General features: G+C 38.3%; 2 protein-coding genes across 2 annotated transcripts; both read right to left on the bottom strand.

The window, feature by feature from the left end:
• Positions 1–7,051: 7,051 nt before the first annotated feature.
• On the bottom strand, positions 7,052–10,571 carry cdkn2d (cyclin-dependent kinase inhibitor 2D (p19, inhibits CDK4)). The gene is made up of 3 exons (XM_044345665.1): positions 10,480–10,571; positions 9,953–10,111; positions 7,052–8,011 (listed from the first exon to the last, which is right to left on the bottom strand). Exons 2-3 carry the CDS (start codon positions 10,091–10,093, stop codon positions 7,658–7,660), a joined length of 495 nt encoding a protein of 164 aa, XP_044201600.1. The 5' UTR covers positions 10,094–10,111; positions 10,480–10,571; the 3' UTR covers positions 7,052–7,657.
• Positions 10,572–10,902: 331 nt separating this feature from the next.
• On the bottom strand, positions 10,903–17,780 carry ap1m2 (adaptor related protein complex 1 subunit mu 2). Its single transcript, XM_044345663.1, has 12 exons — positions 17,536–17,780; positions 15,106–15,262; positions 14,852–14,919; positions 14,581–14,711; positions 14,315–14,462; positions 13,835–13,961; positions 13,567–13,709; positions 12,572–12,643; positions 12,224–12,382; positions 11,919–12,044; positions 11,448–11,523; positions 10,903–11,296 (listed from the first exon to the last, which is right to left on the bottom strand). The coding sequence occupies exons 1-12, from the start codon at positions 17,575–17,577 to the stop codon at positions 11,271–11,273; spliced, it is 1,275 nt and encodes a 424-aa protein (XP_044201598.1). The 5' UTR covers positions 17,578–17,780; the 3' UTR covers positions 10,903–11,270.
• Positions 17,781–22,560: the final 4,780 nt, after the last annotated feature.

Here is a 22,560-nt window from a genome sequence, read left to right as displayed (position 1 = left end):
TCAGTAATACTCAGACTCGCCCACCTTGCAACACACCTCAAAGGCCACAAAAAGATTTCTATCATGTTTTGCAGTTTTTAGATGGATTTGATTAAAATACAGAGCTGAAAGTTGTCAAAGAGCCAGATAAAGATCAAACAGTGGAAACTTTCAAAGGTACATAGTCAAAATTGTATAGCGAATGTCATAATGCTCTGGCAATCATTTCCCTTTTTCTTTTTTCTATTTCCCTCTCACTGTGGGTGTCAGTCAAGCGTGTCACCAGTATTAACCAGAAACAATGTGATTGCATCAGGGTGACTAAGTCTCGGCTGGCAGGATGGTTGCCTTTAAGGGGTTAGTGATGATATCGGCAGTTTGTGTGCTGACTTGAGTCTGACATATTTGTGTGGACTGTGCCTTCAGGCCTGGTTGTCCTGATGCAGTATTTAAATTTGAGTAGGGAAATCAGCGGGGGCGGATTCTTCCTGCCATCTTTCTGTTCAGTTTCTGTTGTTCTGAAGTCTGACAGGTTTCAATTCAGTTCCTGCATGCTGTGATTCTCAGCAGCTTGATAAAAGTGAGCTGAAGCGTGAATTGTGTGGTAGTGAAGTGTGGCACTGTAGTTTATGGTTTACAGATCATGTCTTCACAGTGACTCATCATGCTTTCAGTGCGATCTACAGACAATAGGCATCAAAGTTCATCACTTGTGAAATATTATTTTACCACTTTACGACTGTCTTGGTTGTCATGGAACTTTTAAACACCCATGAACTCTTTGCAGCTTCAAGGATATGTTTGGATATGTTTAGTTAGTTTACTCTGCAAAAAAATATTAACTCATCCTTTAACTTTTTAATCCTTTTTCTTTTGACCTTGTCATTATTTGTCATGGTAGAAAGACATCAACACTGCAACTAACTAACCATTAATTTACCTTTCTTTGTTCAATTAAATGATTCATGTTTTGGTCTAGAAAACATCAAGAACAGTGAAAAATATGGAAGCAAATAAGGGTCGTTAATATTTTGAGCTTGTGAAACGGGTTGTGAATGTGTAATAAAGTTTTGCAGCTGTAGGAATATTTTGCACGTGTAAAATGTTTTGCAGCTGTAGAAATATTTTGCACATGTGTAAAATGTTTTGCAGCTGTAGAAATATTTTGCACATGTGTAAAATGTTTTGCAGCTGTAGAAATATTTTGCACATGTGTAAAATGTTTTGTAGCTGTAGAAATATTTTGCACATGTGTAAAAATGTTTTGTAGCTGTAGAAATATTTTGCACATGTGTAAAATGTTTTGCAGCTGTAGAAATATTTTGCACATGTGTAAAATGTTTTGTAGCTGTAGAAATATTTTGCACATGTGTAAAATGTTTTGCAGCTGTAGAAATACTTTATGTATTTGTGCAGGAATATTTTCAACAGTGAGGTTTCACAAAGTCTGAGAGATGACCACACAATTCTCCTAACTTTGTGTGTGACAGTGAAGTTACATGAGAGACAGAAACACACATTTCTTTTCTGTGTATGTGACACTTAAGTTACAAGCTACAAACTACAAGTTATGAGTATGAATTTTGACCCTGTTTTTACAACTGAATCCAATTGGTCAAACATAGAGTCAGTCTGTCCAATCAGAGGGCAGATGGTTCCATTGCGTTTTATACAGTCTATGGTTCATCCCCATGCAGGTCCTGAATTTTTTTATGGACAATAACGCCGGCTCTCCTGCGACACAGGAGGCTTTAAATGTACTTGAGGACGCTGTAGATATCAATGGTAAACATTTAATGTGTTGTGTATTTAGCTTGCTGTTAGTTTGCTGTTATTGTAAGGCAACACAGTTGTCCAAATGTATACCAAATGTATATTTTCAAGTTCAGGAAGGCTGCTTTATGTACCCAGAACAGAACAGTAATGTAGCTTTAGGAAGTTAGCAAATGTCTGCTAGTGTTACTAAAGGAGCAGCATCACCAAGAATGAAAACATGTATCATAATTACCAACAGTTAGACATGAAGGCTGGCTGTGGATTTAGGACAGTCTAACTACTGCAGCATCACAGAAGCTTCGGTGTGAACTTGCAGTAGCGTATCTTCAGTCAGAGCCTTCAGTAACAAACTGCTCCCCCGAAGTTGATGTAACAGTGTTCACCGGTCACTCACACAACTTCAACAAATTAAATAAAGTATAGCCACAATATTATCAGTGCTCCGCCTTCAGCTCAATAAGAAAAATGAAACATATAAATACAGCGTTATTATCTATCCACTGCCCAATTTCACCCTTTTTTGGAAACCTCCAGCAATACTAAATAGATACGACCTCAACAATAAACAATGATGTATAAACCACAACACTACAATAACTTTATCTCTCTTAAATAGAGTAAAAAGTAGCACATACAAACCACTTCTAATCTGCTGGATATCATTTAAAACATTACAATACTAGTACCACTACCAGAACCTTTAAAGTGATGCTGATACCAATAAAGTACTTCATTCACAACCGATGACTAGAGACAGTTCTAACGCTGCTGGCTCACATATTCCAGGAGGGAGTGTTGCACAGAGGATCAGGAATGACACCCAGGTGATAGCTGACCTGCCAGACACAGCGGTGGATAACAGACAGTATTTACATGGAAGTGTGAAGTCTTGGTCCAGGTCACATACTTGTCATCCCAAATTGCTGTTTTTGGAGCATCTGATATCCAGAGTGTCACAGAAAGCAGTTTCATCTGTACGAGGACGTAGCTTCCGTTTTAGTTTGAGGTGCTTTATACTGTAAATAGGTTACTTATGTACATTTTATTTGCTATGTAATGCTTCTTGTGCTATTGTTTCTTTTACAATAAAGTGACTACAGTGAATTGTTTGTTTGTTTGTTACACCTATGTACCATTAACTATTTTTACGAGACCCTCAAAGAATCCAAATATTAAATCCTTACATGCCAAGAGAAAAAAAGAAAAGTTACTGTTTGGAAACATTAATAACACACAGATGTGGTCTGTGATGTTTTGAAATACTTTGTTACTTTCTGTTTTCAGAAGCAGCACTGACAGTTTGACCAGAACTGTCATCATTAACTAGATGAACAATATTCATATTTTGTATGTATGACTTAACAACCAGCTCTTGCACAGCAGTGGAGTCAGTAATACATTTTCATGCAATGTCATGCCTCCTGCTGATCTGTGCCTACAATGGCTCCTGAGTGGTTGAGGCTGGTACAGCAGACTGTAAACTAAGCTGATGTGGATCATCAGGCCTTCTAGATCAAAGCTGTGGCATCTTAGACCCTGATAACACTCATTTTAAAACTTCTGAACTTTTGGGATGGAGCTGTAGTCTTTTGCCTCCTTCAGCATCTGAAATATGAGAATGACAACTCATGTCTAACAAATGGGTGTTATCATCAGGTCACACAAAGCTGCAGATATGTCCGCTAATACAGCGCCGCTTCTCACTGATGTATTTAGCAACTACACACAAAGTGAATTATTAACTTATTGGTACAAGAGAAGACTGGATATTAATCTTATTAGAAAGATCTTAGAAATAAAACATCATCAATGTGTTGCTGTACAATAATAGCAAACTAACTGCAAGCTAAATATACAACACATGAAATGTTTATCATTAATATCTACAGCATCCTTAAGTACAATTAAACCCACCTGGGTAGCAGGAGAGCCGCTTTAAAATTCAGGACCTGCAGTAGGACGAACACAACAGAAGCATCTGCCCTCTGATTGGACAGACTGACTCTGTGTTCGGATTCAGCTGTAAAAACAGGGTCAAAATTCATACTCATAACTTGTAGTTTGTAGCTTATAACTTCAGGGTCGAACACACAGGCAGGATATTCATGTGTCCATCTCTCAGACAAATATTCCTGCACACATTTTGATTACAAATACACAAAATATTTCTACAAAAACCTTTTACACACGTGCAAATTATATCTGTGTGCACAAAACTTTTTCACGCATGCGCAAAATATTTCTACAGCTGCAAAACTTGATTACACATTCACAAACCATTTCACAAGCTCAAAATATTAACGACCCCTATTTGCTTCCATATATAAGGGGCGTCCTTGTGGCCGAGCGGTCTAAGACACTTCCTGTCAGCTCTCCACTGTGTGCTATCTGAAGACAAAATTCATTGTAAATGTCTCCAATTACATGCATTCAAACAGACGGGTGTGTTATACAGTTCATCCCTTTGTCATATACTTTCAAATATGAGGAAAGTTTCTGCTATCACACACATTTTCCCACAGTGTCATCATCATGTACTCCCACACATCTCTATTTCTGTATATATTTGGCCACGTGAGTAATAGGCTGACGCTGTTTTTTTCTAGTCCACACCTACTATTTCTTGTTGCTTGCAAAGTTGTGACTTACCCAACCTGCAGAACAAACGAAGCAGCACAACAGTGTTTATCCAGGGAGTGTTTGCATATCCAGCAACACTCCCACACACTGCTACTCAGCGAGGTCAGGGAGCTCTACCTAGTGGTTGGGAGCACGACTGTCTGAGGCTGCACATTAAACTGTCTGTCATGTTCTCAACTGCTTTGTGGCTGATTAGTTGTAAGTGTATGAGGACATATTAAAGTATTATTTGTGGTTGTGTGTCTTTATTACACAACATGAGGGAGTGGTAGCACGAGAGATAGAGAAGCAGACTTCTGACCGGAAAGTTAGTGGTTTCAAAACTGGCTGAGAAAATATGGGTGTGGAACGTGAATGACTCTTTCCTCCTCAAACTGCTGAAGAAGCCTTGAGGAAGACATTTAACCTCAAGCAGCTCCTGCAGAGTAATTCAAGTGGAAGTGGTTTGACTGCAGCTCCCAGCAGGTGCTCATATATGAGATGATATAAATATGAAACAGAGGAGAAAACATGTGAATGCAGATTATTGAGGCTATTAAATGCAGTGATGGAAGAAGTATTCAGATTCTCTATTAAAGTAAAACTACACTGTAAATTCAAAATCCTATTTGAGTAAAAGTATAAATACACATATCTCCTCTCTTCCCTGATGCATAGATGCTTATTGGGCTTCACTGTATTGAGAAATTATTATTTGTGTTTTTGTTCTTCCCCATTTTCTTTCTTTTTTTTCTTTTGCATTACAATTATTTATCAATTTGATGATCAGAGTTATCACTATAGCATCTATAACAGTTGAACTATGATTAATCAGGGGGGCTATGAACCCAGTATGGACACTGTAGAGACATCAGTCAATGTTCATTAAAGTATAGAAAAGACGGAAAAAGTAAACAAGTATCAAAAGTAAAAGTATTCATAAGGTAGAACATGTGGTCTTGTGATATATTATTATTATATTATTATAACAGTCCCTCATCTAAACATTTAATACATAGTTTATAATACACTACAATATAGTTGTAAGCAGATGAAGGGACATTTGTAAGTGTTTATTAATGTATAGTATATGTCAACAATTATAACTTCACCTATGAAGACATTTTATATGATTTTATATGTGTTTTATATTCCAGCCTCGACCTCTGGATGCTTCTGGAGTTCTAGTTGTTGATCTGATCTGCTCACAGCTTCATTTTACTGTCTTATAAGCTTTGTTTGTTTATAAACTGCTTATAAATAGTTAATTTAAAGTAAAGTAGTACCATTATTACTGTTGTATTCATGTGGAAGTAGTATTTGTATGTTGTAGTTGGTCAACATGAAGCCAATTTTTCACTTTCACTACTTTTCTGCATAGTTTAATGTATAACAACAAGTCATATGTCTCATATCAATTACATATTTTGTGTGCAGTGGAGTAAAAAGGATATTTTCTTCTGAAATGTAATGAAGCATAAAGTAGCATTAAATTGGTAAATACAGTACAAATACACACAGAAAACTCAATTTTACTGTCAAAAAAATGAATAAAGTAAAGTTTGAGTACATTTGTGTTTCTGAAGGGAAACATGTAACAGCACAGTAACATGTGTACACGGTCTCTCTGTGACATCATGGGCCTCCACACAGCGAACTGAACTGTATCTCCTTTCTCTGCTTGAGAAGTTGGCCCCCGTAGCACACAAGCAAACAAAATAGCCCCATTGTACTGCAAGAGCACCGAGCACAAACATCAGCAAAACTGTGCCGCCGTTACCTACAAGCCTCGACAAAAACACAGGGCCCTCATTCATTTTGAGTTTCCAATCCAGATATCTGCGTGACCTTTCGGAGGGTTTTCACTGCGCGGTGCATTCCAGTGTGGAGTCATTAGAAATGCCCTTGATGAATCACCTTGGGGGGAAGTGCTAAGATACTCGAGGATGCATGTAACATAGTAAACAAAGAGCTTGTAGATTTGTCTCTTTAAGGAGACGACATCAGATCATTACGCATGTAAAGGAAAATGCCTTTAATGTGGTTTAACCGAGACCACTTTAGCTTCAGCCAAACCTGCACAAATCAAATTATGTAATTTAATTTGAGTTTCAGTAGAGCTATTCTTGTTTGCTCCTTGGAGTTTGTAAAGACTTTTAAAATGAGAACAGTCAGGACAGCTGGGGTAACTGGGTCTGTGAATTACATCTCTTAACTTTCATCCATTTTTCCTTATTTTTCCTCAAAAAGCAACGTGTGCTTCATACCAGTTGTCATTTGTTGCATATTTAATTGAGTTGTGAGCAGTTTCACCGGTGATTATTTACATTTAAGTCATTTTTTTAAAGCCTAGAGGTCAAACTTTCCAGTAAATCACAAGAAAGAGAAACATTTAGTCAGAAAAAAATTGAGCAGAAGTGGATTTTGTCATCGTTCCTATTCTGTCAAGCATCTCGCAACCTTAAAGGTTTACCACATAACCCCACGATTGTCTAATTGCTGTTTCAAAATCGTCTCCACACTGCCGGAAATTAAATTCATGTGAAAAAATACACAAAATCACTTCATTTTAACGTTTTTGGTTACACTGTGACAAAATAATGTCATATATCATGTAAACTCCCAGAAAGAAATAACTCCGTCTACTGTTTTAAAATCAAAACTATGACTTCCCAACTTCAAGTTCAACACTTTATTTTGTGCTTTCATCTTCAAATAGTAAAGTGAATAATTTCACTTTTGTTTTAAAAGTATCTGTATAAATAACATTTCAACAAAATCACGATAAATGTTGCTATTTACAAAGTCACAGGAATATTCAGTCCTATTCCAACAATAAATAAGAGTAAATTCTAAGTACATCTACTTAAGAGAAACACAACTATGCAAAGCAATCAGGGTGCACCACTTCAAGTTTGGTAAAATAAAATGTAAAAAAAAAAAAAAAAACACATACAATGAATCAACTGTTACAATTCTTACACAATGGAAATAATTACAAAACACTGGGGGGGAACTATCTACAAATGTGCACTCCCAATTAATAGGGAAACAGATATATATATTTGTATATAAAGGTGCCTAAATTGCACTGTGCAAAAGAGGTGTCTACTGTATATAGCCACCCATCCACTGACAATAAGCTGCCAAGACAATATGTCCTGTATCACATATTAATGCTGAGCCACTATTAACAAAAAAAATAATCCTTTACACAGCAATGAATTCAAGTCACCAGGTTTGAAGCAAAAAAGTGTGAGGTTCAGGTCACCCAGAACTCTGACTAACTATGAATGTGGGCGAAAAGCAAGTCAATCATATCAGGCACGCATGAAGCTCGGGCCACGTCTATCGCCGTCTGACCGCTGACGTTGGCGTGCTTCAGGTCGGACCGGGGTGCCAAGAACTCCACAACATCCCGGTGGCCTTCCCGGATGGCGATGTGGATAGGCAAGGCGCCGCTCTGGTCCGGGATGTTTACTGAAGCGCCGTACTCCACCAGAACCTGCAGAGTGTCGAGGAATCCTGTACGGGCTGCGTCATGGACCGGCGCTATCCCGTGTTTGTCTTGGATGTTGGGGTCTGCTCCTTTTTCCAACAGCAAACTGGCAATCTTGGAATTCCCCATCATCATTACCTGTGAGAAGTATTAGGAGATGTTTACTACATTATTTATTATTACATTCATTTATTATATTCAACATCTGGGTGTAAATGACCCCAGATTCATCAAATTCAGAGGCCTTTTAACCATTTCATGTCAAGAACCAACAGAGATCATCAGTCCATATTCAATGTTTCATCTTAGTACTAAAAGTCATTTCCATGAAAAGATGTCAAATGGGACCTGGTGAATAATTAATACAGTTACTGTCTGTAGTATTGATATAGTGTAGTATAGTGCAACTAATGATTATCTTCATTACAGATTAATTAGTTTTTGGTCCATAAAATGTCAGAAAATGCTGTAAAATCTCGATCATGGCTTCTCAAAGTCCAACATCCTTGAATGTCTTCAGTCCAAAACCCAAAAATATTCAGTTTACTGTCGTAGAAGACTAAACAAACCAGAAAATATTCACATCACAGAAGCTTTTGTCCTAAAAAATGATTCCAAATTAATTGATTATCAAAATAGTTTAATACTAATACTCTCATATAATTTCTATTAAGTGAACATATAACAGTCTTTTTGTGTTATAGGTGTTTCTAGAGCTGAGGCTATTAGTCCCTTGATCAATTAGTCAATGGACAGAAAATTAATCAGCAACAACTTTGATAATCAATTAAACATTGAAGTCAGTCATCAAGTAAAAACACCCTGCTTCCAGTCTCTCAAATGTGAGGATTTACTGATTTGTTCTTTGTTATTTCATAGCAAATTAAATATCTTTTGGGTTTTGAATGTTGGTTGGACAACTTAGCTGGAAGTCTGGGAAACTGTGATGAACATTTTACACTATTTTCTGATGTTTACAGATCAAATCAATCAATAATATTCATAATGAAAATAATAATTAATTACAGCCGTACTATTTAGTGTATCTTCATTGATATAAATGATCTGGACAAAATATTAGAAACACCTCTAAGTATTATGCAATACTATTCAACAACACCACAAACAGCAGCCTCCAAATTGACCAAGAAGTTGAATCAATAACTGTCTGAAACAGTTTAATCAAAAACTGAACATTATAACCTTGATGAAGTTAAGGTCATATTTCAGGGCTGTGAGTCTATATCCTCTTTCTATTCATCAGACAAATAATAAAATATTTCTCATTTCCTTGGAAGATCAGACACTGTACTGTAAACTCTGCCTTAAAAGGACAGGTTCACAAACAACAGTCAGGTGCCCGAATGAACACTGAAAGAGGTTTAATCAATCCTCCTGTTCATACGTCAGCTTAAGTGATGGGGGCAAAAATCCACAGTGTGTCCACACAGTCATCTTGTGCAAAATTGCATTTAAAAGTGTATCTGAAGCTTATATGAATCTTCAGCAGTCCTAGTTAGTCATATCAAGTGGATATCTGACACATTTACAGTCTTTTTAGCATCAAATTCCCTCTTTGTGTTTCCTCGGACAGTGTTTCCCTGTTGAGCTGTGGTGGAAGTATAGTAACAAAAACTTTGGCACTAAAAAGACTGTAACGTTGAAAGATATCTACTTGATTTGACTCATTAAGACATCTGAAGCTTCATATTAGCTTCAGATAAACTTTTAAATACATTTTTGCACTGAAGGAGGACTGTGACTTTTGTCCCCCATCACTTACATTGTAAGGTCATTATGAAGGGATCTTCTAATGGTCAGTATGAACATGAGGAATGATTACAGCAAGAAAAACATGTGTCAATGTTCATTTGGGCTCCTGACTGTTGTTTTATGACAGACTTGAAACACTGTGAACCTGTCATTTTAACACAGGGAGCCAAAACACATTCATAACAAGCAACTGTTTGTGTACGGCATGTTTCAAGAAGGGAGGAGACGCGCCTGTAACCGAATAACCAGAATATGTATTTAATGTTGTAGTTAATAAGCGGTTGAATATGAATGATTAGTCCTCACCTGTAGCGCAGTCCTGCCAAATTCATTGACAGTGTCAGGATGCACCCTGCACTCCTCCAGGATCCTCTGCACATCGCTGGTGTTCCCTTTGGCTGCTGCCGCCGTCAACGCTTTACCTGCATCCATCTGACTAAGGACCATTATAGTCTTTCTTTGTGCCTGTTCAGTAGGAGATGTACAACAGTGAACGACGGGCACCTCACACGAGCAAACGTCAAGATGAAGAGTGAAGAAGCGACGCTATTTTTCAGGAAGATTAACGTCTGCTACAGCTAGCTGCTACTACTACAGCATCCGGCTAGCCTCAGTTCCCCCTGTTGACGCCATATTAACCGACTCTGCTAGCGTAATGTTACATCAGGTCGTCTAAACAAATCGTACGTTTAAACAACAACCCCCCAAGCGAAAGTGTAATTGTTAACGAGAGCTATGTTATGTCAACTCAACCTCACAGACGGTTAGCATCCAGGCTAGCTGCTAACATTAAAAACGGGGGCAAACTATAACGCTTTGTAGCATAACGTTACCTTGTTCGGTTCTTTGAGATCCACAACGTCGCCAAACGCTGTCCTAACCCGCTCTTTCTCTCTCTAAAGACCGGTAACTTTTAAATAAAATCCAAGCCAGGAAGGTTTATCAACATTAGAAAATACATTTGCGCGCTGAGATCTACACAGCAGCGTCTCCTGACTACAATTTACAAACATTGGGCAGAACACGCGTTGACCAATCACAGCGCGTCTGGAGGCGGTCACTCTTCCTTATATGGTCAAAGAGGTGGAGTTACAACTCTGTTACTACACTATCACCGTAGTAACAGCCGCGGCCGACCAATCAGAGCGCTTAGCCAAGAAAGCGGGCGATTCGTATACGTTGTTGTCTTCAAAGGCAGTTCATTCACATTTCTGACCTTTTGGTAGTAGAGCTCCAGACGCAAGTGTGGAAAAAAGGCGGGTGAAAGTATTTAATTTTAGGCGGAATTCAGTGACTGTGATTGCACAATGCATAACTACAATACCAGGACAAAATCTGTCCTTATATGGTGTTGAAAACTCGTGAAAAAACAACAAAGGGATACAACAAACTGATAAAATTTTTTAAAAGGAATAATTGAATCAAACATTTAAATTATTTGCAGTGGTCTAACGATCAGAAAACATTAAAATCCTCTCCCACAAAGATTTAATAAAACAAGATCAGTGATGTTTAAATAGAGCAGGTGAAATTTAAAAGACATTCTTTCAGTCCAGTTAAAGTGATCATTTTATGCTCCTCTGGAAGTCCTGGAAGTGAATGATATACAGCATCCTCGCAGGCTTTACACATTGGTCCTCAGCTGGTAATCTAAATCAAAAGAAATGTGAAGAATGAAGAAATGTTAAAATGTGATTCAGTTTCTACAGTCATGCAGTAAACCACTTGATTAAACAGTACACATATGTCCAAAGTCAGTATGTCTTATAATATTGAGGTCTAATGGAAAATTACTACACACCTCCACTCTGTGTAATGTAGCGAACCCACGGTAACGCCTGGTAACCACTCTTTTCTATGATCTTCATATATCGCACCTAGTGAAGAAGAGTGACAGAAGAGACATAACTTGTTGAAGCAAGAAACATTAATGTGTATCATCAAATCAACTTTAATTTAGTTTTCCAGTCTGGGCACAAATTATCAGGTCTTACGGGAACTGACTTAACAATCTACGTGCAGTAAAATGCAAACACCCTATGCAAAGCTGTAATCATAAAGCTTTAACCACCCATATTCATTTGTGACATTATATACACGCTCTAACATGTTTCAGATCCAGAATGTTTTTGCTTGCAGATGGACCTGACTAATACTAACACAGGCAATAACCTTATATGACATTAAAAACATGTTTTAAAATTTGACTTTTAAAACACTAAAACTATTTAACATTTAAAGCATAAGCACACAAACCTGTATGCACACAAACCTGTATTCCTGAGACTGTGAAGTATGGGATTTCAAATTTGACAGTGATGGGAGGTTTGCCCTCCATCTCATCGTTCTCCACGCTGGGCAGACCAAAGTGAGCCCTCATTAGAAACTCTTTACCTCCCTAAATAGATGGAAAGACAAATGGATTATACAAACAGACAGGTAAACAGACAGTAGCAAAGAAAGTTAAATACAAAGTACATTTAAATCTTTCATCAACTAGAATAGTCATTAAAGAAAGAAATGTAATTTGAATTTAATGTTGTTTGCATATGACATATTGAGTTGTGAGGTTCTTACAGGGAAAGACTTGATGGTCCAGACCACCATGTTCTTCTCAGGCACATATTTAGCATGGCCTGTGCTGGTTTTGAACTTGGGTGAGTCGGCATCGCTGGGGACAGGGACCCTCACCTCCACATTATTTGCCACAGACTGTTTTTTAAATTGTCCCTTTGCCTAAAAATACAACACAGGACAACTTGCATTAGCCTCCATGTGGCTCAGTTCAGGGTTGCAACCACAACAGGAATATTTTTTTGCTGATTTCATTGTGATTTTCTTGCTTTAACAGTTTTTGGCAAAGCATGCATCACAAGTGACACAATATGTTTGATTTTGTAGTTAAAAATACATAAAATTCAGTACCTTAACCATGATCTCCACACGACTGTGAGAGAATTTCTCTATGACTGATTCAATCCATATGAGGGGTTTCACCTGTAAGAGATGATGGATAAAATTATTTTCAACATGAAAATGATTGAACAATCAAAACAACATGAACATACTTTCTCGGGTTACATACGCATATGATTCTGCTATTTGTAACAGGTCGAATGTGACGCTACTGTATGTAGAACCATCAGTGATACTCTGACTCTCTACATTCAATACATGCATTTACATTTCTTTGGTTTAAAAACTCCATCAAATGCAATATATAAAGGCATAAATATATAAATAGCAGAAACTTAATACATAGAACTTTCACTGTATTATAAGTTTACATATGGTTTGTACTCACTTGTTTGTAAATGCACACTATGTGTACAGACGGTTTTATTGACTTTTTTTTTTTTCCCCTATTGATGAAATTATCTTTAAAAATGTGTTTATATTTTATCTTATGTCTCTTTATTTCTTCAACTTTTCATTGAGGGCCTCTTCTATACATTTCTTGCAATAGCAAAATGAATACATAAATCATTTAGTCATTCTTTATGTCGAGTTATTGAGACATTTGAACATTTTTGGGAGAGATACAGTTCTCTTGTTTTGTCTCTCGTTGTTCAAATCTTCATAGAAATTATTGTTGACATATTTCATCAAAGGTTTGTTTCTTATGTGTCCTGTTTGTATTGAGCTCAGGTGTACCTTTTACTGACATCACTGATTGTAGTGTACGTATATTTAAGGCTGCATCTGACACTTGTGTTTAACTTGCCTTGAACAAGATTAAGTGTTCTTGAAACGACTGTGATATCATTAAATAACTGGAGCTTAGTGTGTCATGACCAGCACCTAATTTTGGTTGCATTCACCAGACAACTCGTACTTTGACTTGACATAAATATGGCACATGTGATAAGTTTCATATATAAACTATTTAGTATTTGTAGCAGGTACTGAATGGGACTAACATGAGTGTTGATGCGGTAGGACATGAGTTCAGACTCCCCGTCTGGAGGGATGAAGGAGATTGTTCGGTCACTCTCAAAGCGTGAGAGACGTACGCACTGGTGGAACTTCACATCTTCCATCACCACTGTCTTCCCCTTGTCACCTGAACAGAAAACAACACAATCAGCTGCAGTTTCTTGTCAAAACTAAAACAGACAGATTCACTGCATATCCAGCTGGATAACTGGAGCAACGATAGATACGGATGGAAAGAGACTGCATGCGTACGTCCAGTGAGAGCAAAAAGCACTCGATCGTTGAGGCCAAGCCGCAGCTCAGGCATCCCAGACAACATAGTCTTCAACTTGATGCTGCCCACGATGTCGCTGCTCATCACACTGCCGTTGGCGTTCACCTGAACAAACCACACAGAGAGGCGTATAAATCAGTCAACTAAATCAAACATTAAGCAGAGAAAAAAGCCCACAATATATCACAAATATAGTGAACAGAAAGCATTAAATCACTTTATTACATACATTACTACTATAACTTGTTAGTTAAAAAGCAGCGAGTGTTACAATGTTACAGAACTTACTAATATACTGAATACTATACTACCATATTTACTTGCTTCACAAAAAAATCTCACAAATGCAAATTTACATGCAATAATGACAGATTTTAGAATAAATTCAGGAATTTGGTGACTCCCATATTGCACCATATATTCTAATTTCTATATCAAATACACAAATCCCACCGTACCAGTACATTGATGGACTCAATGACATCAATAAAGACCTCGTTCTTCTTGTATTTGATACCCTCAGACCTCCAGGAGACGGCGTTGGTGACGGTGGTCGGCACCTTGCTCTTTGCCACCTCAAGCTTGGCACCTTCCTGAGTAATGTATCTGCAAGAGAGGGCATGATATGAAGTGACTTCCTGTGATGCAACTTCGCACTCATATATATATATATATATATATATATACACTGTAGATACTCTATGTGCGTCTATGTGTGTCTCACTCTTGCAGGATCTTGCTGTCAGTCGTCTGAGGGAATCCAAAATCCATCAGCTCATCCAGCAGCTCGTAGACAACCACAAAATTATCCTGAATACTCTCCTCCTCCAGCTCTTTGAAGTACTCTGTGAACACCTGCACGATACGCACAACAGACATCATTTATCAGAGGCGGCTGGGAGTAACTGCCAGTTTTCACTTGGATTATCTGTATCTTTAAAAGCCATCTTCCACTCTGTCTTTCCTTGGAAACCGCATGTGTGATACTCACTCACCTCGACAAGTTTGTAGAGAAATGAGTAAACAAGGCAGGCATTGGAGTTCTTGTTTGTTGTGGCCACCACTGTACAGAGATCAGGTTAAGGAGTATTGTACACTGTTAAGATCACTATTATTGTTCACTTCAGTACATTTTTACCTTATATTGAACTTAGAGGATTCATCTCTGAGTTTATTACTCCTCTGTGTACATCATGACTTTGGCCTCTCATTAATAAGTGTGTGACAGCGACATCCAGGACAAGGATACGGTACAGGTTGGTGTGTTTGATCCACATGAAGTGAACATTGCCATGTGACATTACAGGGCAGAGAAGGCCTTCCTCTTCATGTTGCATGAGTAAAGGCATGAAGTGGTCAATCTCCGCCATGTCCACATCACCTTTGTAGTTCCGACATATCAACACCTGAGCAGGGAAAATAACGTCACATGGTTATCAGACAAGTGCATGTTCAACAAAATATGGTAGTTACTGGTTACAGAAGAGAATACAACCTTTAGAGTACAGTTTTCTAATCATTAGTGGTGTGTAAAATGAAAATCAAGTGACTAAAACTAACAGAAACTAGAAATACTGCCTCGTGGTTGTACGCCTCCACCAACCAGCCAAGTTGCAGTTTACATCCGTGTCTGTCCAGACTCTTAATATTTGTAGTGAAGACTTTGACGGAATTTAATTAAAGGTATTAAGTGTATTTTCCTTATATGTGTTCACATGTTTGACCAATAAAGCTGATTCTGATAGACAGTAGACAAAGCTTCAGATACGGATGTTTCTGCAAAACATGGATGCTTCACATACATCTTCAACCCGGCAGAAGATCTTTACAGTCACCACAGTTTCAAAGTGGGAACCCAAGATTAGTGTCACCAATTCAGTATCTGACCAAATGTTAAATATGGTCCCAGTCTCCCCTTCTGTTCCTGAGTTATGGTGTTGAATAATGACCAGAGGAGTGTTTTTGCAGAACCTTTTGGATATAAAATGTCATCACTTCATTATTTTATTCTATTAGACATTTGAGTGAAACTTTGTCATAATTATGGCCAAAAACATGATTTGTGAGGTCACAGTGACCTTTGAATTTCACCACCAAAATCTAATCAGTTCATCCTTGAGTCCAAGTGGATGTTTGTGCCAAAGTCAAAGAAATTCCCTCAAGGCGCTCCTGAGATATCATGTTCACAAGAATGAGAAGGACCACTGTCGCAGGCGTGGAGACAGAAAAATAACCAGTATCCCAAACTTTTGTAATCAAAAATGTGCTAAATTTAGAATTAACATTTGCCACAATAAATTATCCAACAAAACTGTTTATTACAAAACTGGGGATTTAACAGGATACTGATGTTACCATCAGGTACGGGACAATAAAAAAAGTAGCTTGCAGTTGTTTCTTTATTACCATCATTGTCAATCACAATATAAACTGCTGCAGCTAATAATTAATTGCCCATTATTTTCCCAAGTTGGTCTATAAAAACAAGTTTCCAGAGCCAAATGTTACATCCAAATGTCAGCTCTTGTTTTTCCAACCAACACCACAAAACCCTGAAGATATTCTGTTTACTGTCATGAAAGACTCAGCAAACCAGCAAATATTCACATTTGGGGAGCTGGAAGAATTTAGCCAATTATCAAAATTGTTCCTGATTAATTTTCTGACAACTGTCTAATAAGTTAATTGACTAATACTCTTTTAGTTCTACACTGATGGTGAGTCTAGGTTAAAGAAATGATCTCTCACCAATTTCATTACCAAAAATCTTTATAAAATACAAAAAAGGAGATTTATAAAGAGAGGCAGGTGAGCTACTGAGAGGCTTTGATACAATTGATGTGAATATTTCAGAAGGGGCTGCAACAAAATTTTGGGAAAATTAAATTCAGTAAGCTTAACATTAATGCCACCATGCTGCTGTCCTTGTGATTTACTCTAATAGTAATTACATAACCAAGAAGGGAACAGTGATCCTTGCCAGTCCTGTGACAAACTCCTGGAAGTCTGGATACCTTTTCTACTTTAAGAGCAATGACGTACTTTGCTGAAACTGAAAGATAAAATGTTTGAGATAAGAGAGATGCAAACAGGTCAAACCTGACACCTGCTCAAGATGCAACAACATCAGGTTATAACCCACTTCCTGTTTTAATGGCAGCATTTTGCTTACATTAGGTCAAATGAAAAGGGCACATGATGTGTTCCTGTACAGATCACACACAGGACATCTGAAACCATGTGGACTTCCACTGCTGTTCCTCTGCAGCATTCACCTGTGTGTCAGCTTACATTATGAGTTTGTCAGCTACAAGATAAAATGCCATGACTGAAGGCTACAGGTGTACAGGTGCTGCGACAGAATCGGTCACTTTCACTGTTTGGTGACATGTAGTTATTAGAGGCTGCAGCCTGGATCTCCAATGACAGACATGTATCCGGAAGTGAAGGGGAAAAGGCCAATGAATGAGTCTGTCGCAAGCTCTTCATTAATTTTTAACGACGCAAAAGCTATTAATGTTTAACAGTTAAAGCAACAGTTAAAAACTTCACATGAACGGTGTAAAGGAGGAATAGTTTGGGTTTTTTTTTTTTGCGGTTTGATAACCTGTCGCTGGAATAAAAGTCGTGTAAAGCCACATAAATAGTGACCGGTGTTGTGCAGTAGTAGTGATCCTACCTTCCCCTTCAGATCCAGCACAAATATAGCGGAGGCAGACATTGTGTTTGTGTCCACAGGACCAATAAAGCACTTTGACACAGAACACAAAGTAAACTCAGCTTAAAGTTGAACTCTTGAAGTCTTCACTGCTTTCAATTTCGCTCCGCCATCCAAACCGAAGACATTGATCAGCCTAAGGTGATCATGGACTCCACCGTTTCTTTTTCCTGAAGGTGTCGTGACGTCATCGCATCCAGGTGAAACATTTACCAGTGTCGGCTTCACCTGAACAAAGAGGAGGAGGAAGGTGTGCTGCTCAATTTGTCCACTAGAGAGCGACACAGACACACAAATCAAACCCGTTGACTGCATATAAATATATAAAGAGTACATAAATATACTGTAGGCCTGTATAATAATTACAGACAGTCAGTGATCAAAGCAGGGAGAAACTGAGCTGACTGCATGACCTTTGGATCATGTTGATGTTGTTGGTCAGTCTTTGGTTTGTACAGAGTTTATCTTGCTTTTTCTCTTAAATGTGAACATGTTTGGTTTCTTCTGACCACAGCAATATTATCATAAATGTACTGTGTGTAACAGTTAACCTTTTTTACCGCTCTAGTTAATGAATTGAATATTATTTCTTACAGTGTGAACAAAAAAGCTGGTAAAACATATAGTATCTAGTAAAAACTGTGTCTTTTTGATCAAATCTGTGTAAACAACCCCTGGCTTTACTTTACAACATCCAGGAAGTGACTGTGGGTCGGTGACTCTCCTGTGACGTAAAATGTGTTTATTTTATCTGTAAGATAAATATTGTGCACCTTTAGCTGCCCCAGATTACTTGACATCTGAATTTATGACCCACTAGCTCATAATAATGTAGTGCAAGTTTGAAATGATGGCTGTCATGAATCCTGTTAAAGACCTTGTAAACTTATCTGTCAGCTGTAAGTGTCCTTGAGTGTCCCTGGTGGCCTTGACTTACAGCATCACACCTCAGTATCTAATGGAAATGTTTTTGCAGTTTTCCATTGAAATGACACTCAAAAGTAAGTACATTTGCTCTGATGTAGAATACCTTACAAGGTACATAATAGACCGTCATGAGAGCAGATGCGTAGCTCTTCATCCACCAGGAAGGTAAAAAGAAATTTCAGATAATTTAGGATACAAATTTGTATCAGTTCAGACTGAGCTAAAGGTGCAGTTAGCAAAGTCAGTAAAAGTAACACACTGATTGAGCTATCTGGTGTGGCACAGAGCAAAAAAACACTCATCCACCACACAGCAAGGACCAGGGTTTAATCCCCTGGTGTGGTGCTTCATGTTTGACTCCATCATACACAATGGCAGTGTTGACAGTGGGAGTTAGCAGCAACAAAGACTACACAACACATATAACGAGTCGCTCTGAATAGTAGAAAAGATTTTAAAAAACGGAGCAATATTCCCCAAAGATTATAACATAACACAACATGCATCCCTGTTTAAGGAGTGAGTGGTGTGTTGAATAAATACAAGAATGTAGTTTGTGTTTATGGACATTACATTGTTTAGTGAAAATATATAAATATATAAAATATATCTTTTGACTTGACCTGATGCTCTACCTTACTTTGAATGAGTATGAAGTGTGAGAATACAGTGAAGTACTTGGTGGAGGATTTGTTGACTGTTTCTGTTAAATGTGGTTTTTTTTGTATGGATTCTGGTTTGATAACATTTACATTTACACTAACTGAAATAAAGCTTGATGATGTTGAAAGTTAGATTTTGGTCATTTAAAGTTCATAATTGTACTTCTGAAGGTAAAATTAGTAGAGAAATGTACTTGTAAAAGGTTTTGAAGTCACTTCTGCTCTGCCTGTATGTGAGAGTTTGACCTGTAGCCTCTGGCCTCTGCAGGGTTGCAGAAATACTGATCACATGCTTTGGAAACTTCTTAAGCCATAAATCGTGCTCTACAAAGATCTCCATGTATTAACAGCCCCCCCCCCCCCCCCGCCCTCATGCCCCAGATCCCAGCCTCCGTCTATACTCCTGTGTCTGCTTCTTATCAGCCATGTGTAGGAAGGCAGTGACTAAGAATAACAAACTGCCATAACAGAGGAGTGTGAATGTGTGCCTTTGAGGTACAGATGGAGATCAGCGTTTTCCAATATCCCACTCCTTTTGTCCATATAGGTTTGGTTCTTCTTATCTGGTCACTGTTTATCTACTAATACATGACCAATAAATGAGTTATAAAGGAGATATCAACACCTTCAACATACTGTTTTCAAAGATATGAGCTAAAGCAAGTCACTATTCACACACTGAGTCTCTTTATTTCCAGTCAAGGCTAGCATCTACAAATATTTGGGTTTCAAATGTCGACCCCGCAGCCCAAATCAATCTGAGGCTACAGGAAGCATTTTTTTCCTTTAATGTAAGCACCATAGTTAGGCCCTTCAGCTTTGACTACATGTATCATGTGTTTGACTCTCCCAACTGGTTCACGTGATCTGGATTATACATGAGAGGAGAAATACAGACACAGCAGCCTCCCCCTACAGTGGCTGCAATCCAACACAAACATATGGAAACGCTTCATAGTCAGACAAGATGAGAAAAAAGACGTTTCGTTATTTTTTCCTCCTGCAGATCCAACTGAATTGCACTGCATTTGACCTAAAGTTGGAGTTCCCCACTACTATTTCTTTATTGTGAAAGTTTGAATATATTATATTATTTATTTATGTGTCTGTTTGGGGATTTAATTCTCCAGTTCCAGCTTTTCAAACTTGCTGCTTTTCTCATCATCGTCATCATACATGATAGAAAACTTAATATCTATAAACTCAATGTACCAATATCTTTGGACTGTTTGTAAGATAAAACAAGGAATTTGATGATACAAACTCAGACTTTGTGAAACAATGATGGGCATTTAACAATTTTTCTTCAAATAATCAAGTAATCAAAAAAATATTTAAAACAATCATTGGTTGCAGCCCTAAAAAGGCAGAAAGGGTAGCTAATAGCTCGAGACGGTCTACTTTAATCCAGCAGAAATATCACATCTTTAAAAAGGGAGATCCAGAGGATAATTCTTTCAGGCACCCAGAATTTCTAGTTATGGCCACCGTAATAACAATGAGCATCTACAGCAGCCCTTCATCATCGTTCTAAACCAGTAAAATGGTTCATTAGGCTGAAGGACGTCCAGAGAGGCTCCCCTCCAAGACTATATTTCAACACAAGTCCTGCATGAGACGACTTAAGACTTACATTTCCACTGATCTTAAAGGACAGGTTCCCAATGTTTCAAGTCAGGCACCCATATGAACATTGAAACAGGTTTTACTCGCTGTAATCATTCCTCTTGATCATACAGACTATTAGAAGATCCTCTCCAAATGTACTTACCATAAAAGTGATGAGAGACAAAACCCACAGTCCTCCTTTTGAGCAAAAATGTATTTAAAAGTTTAGGAATTGGTCACTTATATTTAAAGTGCATTATGAAGGGATCTCCTGATGGTCAGTATGAACAGGAGGAATGAAAAACATGTCAGTGTTTGTTTGGGCTCCTGATTATTGTTTTAAGACAGACTTGAAAAATTAGGAACCTATCTTTTAATGAGTCAGGCTCAAAAAAATCAGTGCAATGGAAAAACCGAGTAATCTACTGCATCTCTTCACATATCAGTCAAACCAGTGAAACGGATGACGTTCAGCGAGCTTGGATGAGGTGAACTGGGTTTCTTAAAACAATCTCAGGACAACGATCATCTCAAATCCGCCATAGAACAATATTTTGGTGTGATGGGAAAGACAGAGATGAACTGTATTCTAGCGGCTTCCCTGGTTTGTCATCGGCTCATCAATCAAGGACTCCACTGTTCAAAGTGAAAACATACTGTCAGGGTCAGAGGAGTCGAGCTCAGCGTGGAGGATCAGAGCGAAAGAGATATTAGTGAGACTTCTTGTGATACGTGCCTTGATAAACGCTGTTACTGCTAGTTTTGGAATCGATGCAGGACGCCTTACAGAGACGCTTGTGACTTTCACTACGTTTCACCGATACAGTAGATTCTCCTCAGTTTACACAAGTGTATAAACTGAGGAGAAGCAATCTACTCTTTTTTTTTTCAGTACAAGTAATTTGCCTCAACACTGGTGTCAGTTGCATCCTCCTGCGTCCTGCATCTTGTTTGGTCCTCAGGTTGTCAGGCAGGGACCAAACAGGCTATTGTTGTTACTTAATCATCAAGACAGTTGGTGCCCTGTTTGGTAACTTGACAGGGGAATCTATCCTCCATCCACCCCTTCCTCCTGCCCCTCCTCCTTTCACTGTCAATTTTCGAGGATACTCCCCTTTGCTTACGATTCAGTGGTGTGAGCTGCCTGCCGGCCAATAGGGAGACAGCGATGATATGTAAATAGTGAGGTGAGTAAAAGATAGGGATGACAGACAACATTGCAGAGAGCAGGTGTCATTTGTCACCTGAGCCTCAGGTGTCTCTGCTTATATTACCTCATGGGCCTATTAGCACACATTGGTACTCAGGCTAATTTATATGAATAGCAAAGTGTCAACAGTGATACTGCTTGCGATGGAAAGATAAGATTTCCACTTCTGTGTGCACTTTAGATGCAATTAGCCCCTTTAGTGGCTGAAATGACCTTATCATCAAATGTCAAGTGAAGTGAAGTAAAGTGGATGCACAGAACTAGATCATCATCATCATCAGATGTGATACTGCTGGGTGTGGAGTCCTTCACACTGGAATGTGGATCTCGGTTCCTGACAGACAACATAGCAAAGCTTCTCAGGGACTCGAGTGGATGGTGGTGCTGCGTGTTCTTGAACACGGCCCGTCTGTGATGTCAAACATAGATACACACACGTCTTTTTAAGTTGACACATTGGAAACGCCGTCGCCTCTGGCATGAAAAACCTGCTCCTCCAGTCTCTGTCCTCACCCAGACATGATTTATATCCTGGTTTTTATTATTATTATTACTCACCAATTCCTCATAATGAAACTG

This window comes from Thunnus albacares, chromosome 3 (assembly GCF_914725855.1).
Source record: "Thunnus albacares chromosome 3, fThuAlb1.1, whole genome shotgun sequence".
Taxonomy (NCBI): Eukaryota; Metazoa; Chordata; class Actinopteri; order Scombriformes; family Scombridae; genus Thunnus; species Thunnus albacares.
This window is presented reverse-complemented; position numbering and strand designations above follow the sequence as displayed.

What these genes read in the sequence shown, in the direction of transcription:
- cdkn2d (XM_044345665.1), bottom strand. Translation starts at nt 10,093, where the DNA reads ATGGTCCTTAGTCAGATGGATGCAGGTAAAGCGTTGACGGCGGCAGCA. An exon ending in TTGGCAGGACTGCGCTACAG is followed by an intron (nt 8,012 to 9,952) that starts GTGAGGACTAAT and finishes TACTTCTCACAG; the next exon opens with GTAATGATGATGGGGAATTC.
- ap1m2 (XM_044345663.1), bottom strand. Translation starts at nt 17,577, where the DNA reads ATGTCTGCCTCCGCTATATTTGTGCTGGATCTGAAGGGGAAG. An exon ending in TCACAGTCTCAGGAATACAG is followed by an intron (nt 11,524 to 11,918) that starts GTTTGTGTGCAT and finishes CTTCTTCACTAG; the next exon opens with GTGCGATATATGAAGATCAT. An exon ending in CTACATTACACAGAGTGGAG is followed by an intron (nt 11,297 to 11,447) that starts GTGTGTAGTAAT and finishes CTTTTGATTTAG; the next exon opens with ATTACCAGCTGAGGACCAAT.